At 32.2% G+C, this 11181-nt stretch overlaps 1 protein-coding gene across 1 annotated transcript in view; it reads left to right on the top strand.

Moving 5' to 3' along the window:
* Positions 1 to 10495, top strand: part of Sulf1 (Extracellular sulfatase Sulf1) — an 81422-nt gene extending 70927 nt beyond the window's left edge. The window contains exons 6-18 of the mRNA XM_018537944.1: positions 781 to 931; positions 1399 to 1574; positions 3035 to 3145; positions 4002 to 4297; positions 6999 to 7349; positions 7555 to 7741; positions 7822 to 8077; positions 8157 to 8342; positions 8451 to 9372; positions 9440 to 9835; positions 9911 to 10102; positions 10166 to 10256; positions 10366 to 10495. Coding sequence (XP_018393446.1) covers positions 781 to 931; positions 1399 to 1574; positions 3035 to 3145; positions 4002 to 4297; positions 6999 to 7349; positions 7555 to 7741; positions 7822 to 8077; positions 8157 to 8342; positions 8451 to 9372; positions 9440 to 9835; positions 9911 to 10102; positions 10166 to 10256; positions 10366 to 10462 — 3412 coding nt within the window. The 3' untranslated portion in view covers positions 10463 to 10495. The remainder of the gene's footprint in view (positions 1 to 780; positions 932 to 1398; positions 1575 to 3034; positions 3146 to 4001; positions 4298 to 6998; positions 7350 to 7554; positions 7742 to 7821; positions 8078 to 8156; positions 8343 to 8450; positions 9373 to 9439; positions 9836 to 9910; positions 10103 to 10165; positions 10257 to 10365) is intronic.
* The last annotated feature ends 686 nt before the right edge of the window (positions 10496 to 11181 follow it).

An 11181-nucleotide genomic window follows, 5' to 3' on the forward strand; every position in this document is an offset into this window, starting at 1 on the left:
GCTGCATGAAAGCCCGTCAATAAAACAAAGATCCTGTATGGTATGAGCACCTCTAAAGGATACGAAGGAAGGTGAAGAGCCAATTATCCATAATTTCGTGTCTCACGTAATTGGAGGTGGAGAACGAGGCGGCGACGGTTCGTTTCGAACGTCCACCTATGGTCCTTATTCTACCGTCTCACTGGCAATCCCTCGCTCTGGCCACAAGAGATTAATTCAGTTTTGGACTAACTGTCTAGGATTTCTGGGACAAAACTATATTACACGTTCCTAAATTTACGCCGGTTCTTGTTAAGACCTCGCAGGACCGACAGATCGCGATTATAATTAAAGACAGCGTCACGCAACTGCTAGGATTTCGCGACGTAACATTAAATTAGTTGGCGGTGGATTTTTTCACAAAATGAGAAATTCTCGAAGGGAAGGACAAAGTTATTGTGTTGCGTGTGTTTTGTATATATATTAATTGTTATTAATTATCTTTACATTAAATATTCCAATATAAAGTATCAATAAATAATAACAATATTAAATTAATTTAATATTTTATAATATATTTTATTTTTAATTTAATGAAATTGTATAATTTATATATGTTTAAATTACATATTACGTAGTTTCTGCATAATTAATTGCTTGTTAAAGATAGAATCTTATTTTGACTGAATTCTATCGAAAAATGTTTGTTCAAACCATTTTCTCTAAACAAAAAGAATTAAATTTTACATGTGTTTATAAGATACATAATTAACAAATTATGTTTGCACTTTTGCATTTCAGTACGCCAGCATATGATTATGCACCGAATCCCGACAAACAATGGATACTCCAAGTTACGCAGAAGATGCAGCCCATTCACAAACAGTTTACTGATCTTTTAATGACAAAACGATTGCAAACCTTGCAGAGCGTGGACGCTGCTGTTGATAGGGTACGCATTATATATATATATATATGTTTAACATTCATGCAGAATTACCTACATAGATTATACTTACACTGAGAAAGAACAATATACTCTATTTATTTATTTTAATAATGCCAACTAAAACATTTACTCTCAATAAATAGATATTTATTTAATAAAAAGAAATAATAGTTAAACTTAATTGTTTTGTAAAATGTCAAATTAAATTGTTTAAATAAACATATCTTTATATTCAGTAAATATAGTTAGTATTTAGTTGGCATGGTTCAAACAAATAATTTACTAAAATTTATTATATTTTTTTAGTGTAAAACATTTGAAATTTAGAAGAAAGACTCTAGTTGTATAGTCATATAATTTCTGGAGAGAACTATCTTTAATGAAAATGCTATTCACACATACATACAACATAATTCAAGTTCAATACGTATTATGCTTTATTTTACGTGTTACAATTTATTTTACAACAGATTTATCAAGAATTAAAAGATCTGGGTGAACTTGATAACACATATATTATTTATACGTCCGATCACGGATATCATTTGGGCCAGTTCGGACTTATAAAAGGCAAGAGCTTCCCGTTCGAATTCGACGTACGAGTGCCATTCCTTATTAGAGGTCCTGGTATCGAACCTGGATCTATGTAAGTCTTACAATTGCATATTTAATTTTAGGTATTCACGGTTATGGGAATTTGCTAAAAAAATTAATGAAATTTTAATTTTTTTAATTTTGAGAAACTTTTTCTTTAATTTTGAAGTGTGCAGAGCTAAAATTATAAAAATTATCTTTATAGTTTATGAAACTGAATTTCGAAAAAGCTGACGATGTCTGAAAGAGCGAATATCATTCTTACAAAATAATCGATCCTTCTAAAAATATATGCATTTGTCCATATAGAAACGAAATCTTCTGAGAACAGAAAATAAATTGTATAGTATTGATTAAAGTTTTAAACTGATTCTGAATTTAAATTAAGTTAGTACATTAAAGTTATATACGTATTAATTGTAAACTAATTTCAAAAAATCTATTTTTTAAACAGAATCGATGATTTTTCGGGAAATTAGATTTTCTTATTATTTAATATAAAAATATTGAATTAAAGTTGCTTAAAAAACAAAAACATGAAAGTTATTTCATATTTTATTTTAATATAATAATATGGTTTATTCACATTTTATAAAGTACGTTCATAATTATTTTCATAGATAACATAGATACATATTCAACAGTCGTATTTACCTGATGTCAAGTTTTACAATCTAGATGGAGAGTTAGACATAAATAGTTTCTTGTATTTAAAAATGTATACAATTGGTTATAAGTAAAAACAATTAAACGGTATAAATATATTTTCTGGACGGTATATAATTTTTGGAAAGTAGGATGAGGGATGCATGTGGCTTCGCCCCACCAATAAATAGTAACAAACATAAATTGTCGGCAGGTTAAAGAAAGTAATTGGGCGGTAAATTAAAAAATTTTTTTATTTTTCGAAAAAAGAGACAGAACATGATACAAAAAGTCGATAATTAGATAATATATTCGTAATTATATTAATTGTAAACTGATAAAAAACCACAGGAACAGATTATATTCCCTGTACTCTATTATATTTCTATTTATATTTAACATACATATATTAAATATGAATTATTATTAAATCAGCCAAATTAATTTTCTCAGATATATATTTAAATTCTTTTTTTTTTTAAATTACTTTTTCTTTTCTTAGATAAATTTCAATTCTACTAAACTTGAATCCAAGAAGAAATAAATTCGTTTCTTATAACAACACTATAATAAATTTTTTATCTGTCTTAATATCTGTCTAATATATTTCCGAGACTAAATGAACATCAATAAATGTCGGGAAATCGTTAAACGTTCTTTACTTCAAGTAGTTTTGAAAGTACAGCCATATGGCTATAAGAGGTTTATTGGACATATGAAGTTGCGGTGAGGTCATTATAATGCTGTTACCCGCGAAACTTCTGCGCGTTGGCTTTCGTTCACGGAAACTCGTTTAAGAACAAATAAATGTCGGAAAGTGTAGGGCCCGATATTGGGTCGCAATAAAACATCCGCATAACATTGCAGAGTAGACGACATAGTTTTGAACATCGATCTGGCGCCGACGTTCCTGGATATCGCCGGCGTTGAGACGCCGCCACAGATGGATGGCCGTTCCTTCAAGAAACTCTTTCTTAAGTGAGTACGTCGACAGTTTTACTTGAGAGATCATGCACTTAAATCTTCAAGCTCACCATATCGTTGCACTTTAATAGCACTTATAATATAATATAATAACACTAGATCAAAAAGACACTAAAATTAAATATATAAAATATATTATTACGTAGAGAATGTATACTTATACTTTAAATATTTTCTCTCATTTTTTAGTTGCGCAGGATATATCATTACAAAAATTTCATAAAATTGAAAAAATTGTTTACTGATTTACTCATACTAAGACTGTAAATTTCACAGTTATTTAGTAAAATAAATTGTACTTTACTGAAAATGTTTTTAATGAAATATTTTGTAACTAAATTTTTTTTCTAGTAGATTTTATATATATAAAATTTAATTATTTTATTTCTTCTTGCTGCTGGAACATAACTGCTTGAATATTAGTACATTGACCTCGAGATCTTGATCATTTAGTACGGCGCGTTATGTCACACGCATGATTCCCACGATGAATTCTCAATGTAATAATTTTCAATTGCATGTTAGAGTTTAACGTTCATAGATACCTAACTTTAATGCGAGTCACGTAAGCGGATTTCAGTCCATACTGAGCTAAAATTCCTGTTTTATAACTTCATTAATTTGTCAGAACTTTCTGACTCGGTTAGACGAAGTTACGTTGTTAAAACGCCCTTTTTACAGTGTGACTTTTTACAGGCTTTACGAGACTAGTGAGTTAAAATCTCCGTCACGCAGTTCCATTAAATTATTATAACAGTAATAATTCCGTTATCGCGAAGCGCAATATTTTTTTCTCAAAGTAAATCTCTCGCCCCATATCGATCTCTCTTGTGAGTAAAGCCCGTTACAGTAGCAAGCACGGCAGAAGGTCGAAGTTCAAGTGGCCCGACACATTCCTGATCGAGTCTTCTGGCCGCCGTGAGACTCCGGAATCTATCGCTGAATCGAAGGCGCGGGAAGCCAGGAGGCAAAATGCCACCCAAGCTAAGCGGCTGTCCAGCTCAACACCGGAAGGGGAGAATGATGATATTACTGATTCAGATGCGGATGTCGAAACAGAGCATCGATTCATAGAGAATGACACTGGAAGTGATCAGGATATCTCTGATGACGAGGATTTTGAGGACTCGATAATCGATGAGACGAGTAAGTTTAAATAGAAAAATTTTATTCCACTCTTTTATTTTTTTTTTCTTTTTAACAGAATCTTGTATGATTCTTTGACAAATTGGATTTTTTCAGATTTAAAAAATGCTGAAATAATTTTTCCTAAAAAAAAATACACAAGAAACATTATTTTATTCTAATATACAAATTTCGCGATAATAATAAGATATCATATGTCTAAAATGTATTTATATTCATGGATAACATACATATTCAACAGTCGTGTTTACTTGATGTCAAGTTTTACACTATAGATGGAGTTAGACATAAATAGTTTCTTGTATTTAAAAATGTATACAATTGGTTATAATTGAAAACAATTAAACGGTATTAATATAAGCACTCTTACATTTTTAATATATTGCACTTACATTTTGTCATAATTTTTGGAAGGTGGGGTGAGGATAGCGGCTTCACCCCACCAATAAATAATTGCAAACATAAATTTTCACCAGGTAAATAAAGTAATTGGCCGATAAATTTCTTCATTTTTCGATGAAATACAAGAAACCAAAAATTAAATCATAATTATATTAATGAACTGACTAAAAAAACAAAACCAGATTGTATTCTTTATATTTTTTCAAAATAATGTATTTCCAAAATAAATAAATAGAAACATATGAAAGTTATTTCATATCTTATTCTAACATATTTTACGATAATAATAAAATATGTGATATGTCTCAGAAAGTATATTTATATATTTATATAGATAACATATTACTTACTTGATAGTCGTATTTTCCTGATGTCAATTTTTACACTTTAAATGGAGATATAAATAGTTGTATTAAAAATTATGTACACTATATTGTAAATTGATAAAAACATAGGAAAGGATTGCATTTTTTAATTTTTATTTTATTTCTATTTGATATACGTTAAATTTAAATTAATTCCACTACTGTCTATTGTTTTATTTCAAATTATTAACGGCAATTCTTTGGATACATTTTTAACTATTTTGACAAAATGCTTTTATATAGCACAAAAATTAGATATATTCTAATTGAATAAATGATCGAGGCTCTGACGATAATGTACAGACAGATAATAAATTAAATAATTAATTTATAGGTCCATTACATTCGTCGGATTATTGGAATTTACGAGTCAATGAAATTGTTCAAATTCATATTACATTGCAAATTATATTCCTAATATTAAAATTAGTTAATGGTAGTTAATCATCAACGGAAATTATCAATTTTTATCTTTTTTTTTTAATCTTATTTTTGTCAGAACAAATTCAGAATAGAAAATACTAGCTGTATACATATTACAAAATGGCTATTGTAAAATGACTTTAGGAAAAGCGTCAAGACTTTGTTCGCGACATTAATCTCACGAAATTTGGATAGATAGATCCGTTGGTTCGACGACAAGAGCAGATGCTCTGGGCGTACACAGCACAACGTTACATTATAAAACCTACCGTTACGCCAGATGCTGTGCGTCGCGTATTACGCGTACACGCGCGGAGGAACAAGTTCTTTCCCTGGTATGCATTAGCATAAATACCCGGTCCTCGGGATCGAGACGGGGCGCATCCCTCCTCCTGTTATCCTCCTCTCGAGATTATCGGGAGAAGGTTTTGTCGCGAGGATATTTTTGGCGATAAATGTGATGCCAGTAAAAGCAAAACGTATACATGAACATTATCGATGATGATATTTCTCCAAACGTAACAGGAAATTTCACGATCTCGTGGTGGTACGGATTATGGAATTAAAAACTACTTTTGGGATGGATTCTTTTTTTTTTTTTAACGAGATTTCCACGCAAGGAAATATTATATGTGACATTCAATTTCTAATGCCCATTTCTATCAATGTTGATTAATTTTAATCTTGGTTTAATTTATCTTTTTCTAGTTCTAATGCTTATTTTTACTAAAGTAGATTAACTTTAATCTCGGTTTAACTTACTTTCTAATTGTCTGTAATTTTAAGAATTAGAAAAAGATAAAAAGAAAATTAAACTGAGATTAGTTACTCTACGTTGATAGAAATGGATATAAGCCCGCTTGATCCCAACGGTTCTTTTTTTTTTATTATTCGCTAGAATCCGTAGTGTGTGTATATTATCGAGTATTCCTCCTTGTCGTCGAACGTTAAGCTTCGAGGAATTAAGTCAAGTTCTGTTGGTCCGCAACAGTGTGTTGCGTTATGTTTAACTTTATGTGGATGTGTGTTTGCGTATGAATATGAAGTCGTCATGTCGATCCCTCTATCACTCCGTGTTTTCTGTATACTATAAACCACTTCACATCCGCTTTCATTATAGAGACCAGTGATTTCATTCTATGATCACTTTAGTTTCCTCGTTGAAGCGATATAACAGTCACAGATAATTTATATATTAATCTTCTGTCTGTGTACAAATATTTTAACGATAACATATAACAGATAGCGTTTCTAAGAAAACTTTGGAAATTTTCCATTCGGTAATTTTTTATTTACCTACATTTATAGCAGTCTAGGATGTGTGTTTGCACCCGTATATACAGAAGATTAATAAAATCATCTCGTCGAAAGAGCTTTCGAAAAGTAGTTTTCATTTTTCAGTTTACAAACATTTTATTTCAAACACGGATTCGCATGTCAGGGAATCTGAAAAACAAAATTAATCTGGAACAGATTTATCATTACTGCATAATCACGCATTTGTGTCTCAGGCTCAGATCCACATCTCGACAATAGGGTGCATTCGGTGCACGCGTCCTTTGCGACAAAGCACGAACGTCTCGCGGCGGAGTGCTCGCGACCAGAAGCGCAGACCGATTGTCTCCCCGGACAGAAGTGGCGATGCGAGAGAGACGGGCACCGCTGGCGGCGGCACAAGTGCAGATATGCGGCGCCTCCACCGCCGCAAAAAGTGTCCAAGAAATGCGCTTGTTTCACCCCCAACGGCGTGATCTATACAAGACTTGAGTCCAACGATTACGACGGACAGAGATACGGTTTCACCAAGGATCGCCGGCCTGTGGATCCTTATGATGATACAGCGGGTTTTTTCACCAAACGAGGTGATCTAAGTATTATTATTATTCTGCATTTCCTAATCTATTACAATAAAAAAAAAAATAAATACTCCAATTATAAAGATATTCACAGATAAATTTAAGTTCAACTTTTTATCGTAGCAATTTACAAATGCCTTAAATTATTGAAATAATTGTTATGAGATGAATTAAATTCGAATTAAAACGAATGAAAAATAATTTGATATAGGCAAGCGAGAAATATCGGGTGATATCGTATCAGCCAAGGAAAATAGTGATGAGTCTGATCACGACATCGACTTGGATGATAGAGATAGACGCGCGATTGACGAGGAAGACGATGACAATATGATGCAGGAGATTGATATGCTGGCGCGGGAGGTGAACGAAGAATATAAGAAGAATTATCTTGATAGGTACGAAAGTAATTATTAAATATCGCAGAGTTTTTGGAAAAACTTTGTATTTTGAGGTTTCTATGTGACACGCATTTCAGAAGCAGCAGTAATGCAAGAATGGAGAACTCTGATGAAACTGACGAATTAAACAAATATTTTGTCGACTATTTGGACTACGGCTACTCGATAAACGACTTTGATCCTACTTTAGATAAAATTGTTAATGGTCGATTAAACTTGAATGACGTAATAAAAAGGCATCGAAGAGTACGAAGAAATGTCACGAAGAAGGACTCTATAGAGGATGTCACGAAGATTATGGAAACCATAGAAGAAGAACTAGATGACTTGAAGGTAACGTTTGACGAAACGTCAAGTTTATTTTAATATCATTTTATATGTATCACTAAATATAAGCAATTTATTATTTTAGCAAACTCAAGTTCGTCACCTATCATCCGAAATGGGAAAATCACTGTCGCCAAAATGTTTGGTTTTACCAGAAGGGGGTGTAAATTGTACCGAAGCTATATATCATGATCCTAACGAATGGCGAATATCCAGACGAGAGATTGAGCAGCAAATCCGAAACATGCGAATGCAATTGGAAACGTTGAAAGTAAATTGTATAAATATATATTAATACATTGTACAATATGATATAATGTAGATATATAGGCCTTTTAATTAAGTTTTATGACAACGTCTGTACTGTATGTATTTGCAGGAGATTCGCAGACACTTAATGATCAAACGACCACAATTTTCGGATAATGAGGAGAAACTTGCTGACGCTGAAGAAACTCGTAGTTCGCACAAAACCCACCATCATTCTCTAAAGGGACACGCAAGCCGCCATCATAAAAAGCACGATAAAATTGCTCATACTACTACAGATCTTATCACAAATACGACTACGGAGTCCGTTATGAAGATTAATACTACTCCGAGCGATGAAAAAACATCGACGACAGAAGAGAAGCCCGACAAATATAGTTCTATTGAAACTTCTACAACAGAGACTGAAACATCAACAACGACGATTCTAACGACAGTTAAATCGAAGAAACAACCTCGTCGTCAGAAGCTTAAGGAGCCACCTACGAACAAAACAGAAATTGAAGAAGATAAGCCGCAAAGACGCAGGAAAACGCATCATCATCGTAGAAATAATACGCTACTTACGAATAGTGTGCACGATGATGCTCCACGCGTGAATACAACATATGTCACTAGTGATGTGACACTGTCTACGCAAAATCCTGCGACTCGCGAAAAACACAGTCACAAATTTATGACTGTTCCTGCTACTGCGATTACAGAAGCAAGCACTGTAAGGCAAGGAACCCAGTATTCAGAAGTATTCAGGGGTAATAACGATTTCAGCGAAGATCGTATTACGGAATCGATCGCAGTTACTGAATCTGGATCGACTATAACAATGACTTCGATACATATGACAGAGATGCCAAGAACTAATCCGGCTATCGATAAAAGTTTCGGTCGACCTCGAAATACATCCATTATATTACCGACTACACCATCAGTGAAGAGATATCCCAAGCTACAAAAGAATAGAACAGGTATTCTTGGACCAGCGAGGATCGACGTTACCATTCTTGAATCTCCTGATAGAAAACACAAACAAGGTATAAATTGATTAATTTTAGTTTGTATCTTTAAAGATATAATTTTCAATTTATAATTTTTCTTTAGGTTTAACCAATAATAACGATCGTCTGCCGCCAATGCTAAATACTCCATTAGAAGCACGACATAAATGTTATTGCGAGCCAGATACAAAAAAAGATGAAAAAGAGATCGCTAGGGAAGAAAGGCGAAGATTAAAGGAGGAGCGTTTAAAGAAAAAAGAGCGAAAACTCAGAAAGAAGGCAAAACTGGAAAAGGAATGCCTAACGGAAAAAATGAACTGCTTCGAGCACGATAACGATCACTGGCGTACCGCACCTCTGTGGAATGCGGGACCATTTTGCTTTTGCATGAATGCTAATAATAATACGTATTCGTGCATACGTACAATTAACAAGACGCACGATTTCCTTTACTGCGAATTTACCACAGGATTAGTAACATATTATAATTTAAGACTTGGTATGTATGAGAGAAATCTCAAGGAATAAGATCTCATGAAAGAACTATTGATATTATTTTCATTTTTTGTCATAGATCCATTTGAACAATGGAATAGAGCATCATCTTTGACACCCACTGAAAAATCTTATCTGCATGATCAATTGGAGCACTTGAAGGGATGTAAAGGTACATGGGATTGTACGGTCGGTAACGCTAGAGAAGCTATGCCGCAGCTCCAACAACATCAACGATATATTTCGAAAAGAAAATATAGTGATGCATTCGGTATGTTTTGTAAAAAATATTTATTTATACGTTAAGTAATAAAAGTCTTATAAATTATTTTAGCAGAAGATGTATTCGTACCTTCGGCGTTACAAATTATACGTGAAAGCGAACTTGGCAGTCCGCCTAATAAAAGACGAAAGAAGTTACAAAAGTAGGTGTAGAGGTGTTTCTAAAGATTAAAAATAGTTGAATTAAATATGATAATATGATCATCTACTATAATTAATGGTCATATGAATTTAATATCATTTTTCTTTTAGTTGGAATAGGCGTAGTAGAAGTTGGCAAAGTAGCTGGCGACATCATCAAGATTCAATGAATCTCCCCCGACGTCATAATTATAGACATCAATACTGATTTATCTCTTTTTTTTTTACGCTTCAACAATTGCGTGACAAATTGCCTTAGGTATATTGATTTCGCAATGCATTTAGTAATCTAATTTATTTAGTAATAAATAATGAAGAGAAACCGAGCTTATATTAGCTGATATTAATAATTTGATTTTATTAGACTTTCATCATCCACATTGTGCATGTTTTCGATATATTTTACGGCGATTGTCAGAATTAATTGTAGAAATGTCATATGCACTGTGTGGAGCACATTTACAAATATATAAAATATGTAATTTTTATATGATTTATATACATTTTATATAATTGGGACTATAAATAATTAAAGACGTAGTTAGGTAATTTTATTCTATTTCGCAAATGTTTTTTTTTATTTATTCATTTTTTTAAAGAAAATGTTTAGTGAGAAGATAATTATATTGTGCAAAAAAACTTGTCTAATTATAGCTTGAAACTTTTAAGGTATATATCATTACTAATCGCATTTGTTTAAAAATTAATAAATTGAATTTAACAATATTATTACTTTTCTCACTATTAACATGTCGATATTAATCAATGTCAATATACATTTTCTTATTACATAAAGTATTTATTAGTATCATTACTGAAATCAGCTGTGTAATAGAAGACTGAACACACAACGAAAAGAATAACTTTATCTTCCCTTGCCAATTACAACCTTTCTGTAATGTATTATTTGTGTAACAATTAGAAATG

Source organism: Cyphomyrmex costatus, unplaced genomic scaffold, assembly GCF_001594065.2.
Source record: "Cyphomyrmex costatus isolate MS0001 unplaced genomic scaffold, Ccosl1.0 scaffold189, whole genome shotgun sequence".
NCBI classification, from domain to species: domain Eukaryota; kingdom Metazoa; phylum Arthropoda; class Insecta; order Hymenoptera; family Formicidae; genus Cyphomyrmex; species Cyphomyrmex costatus.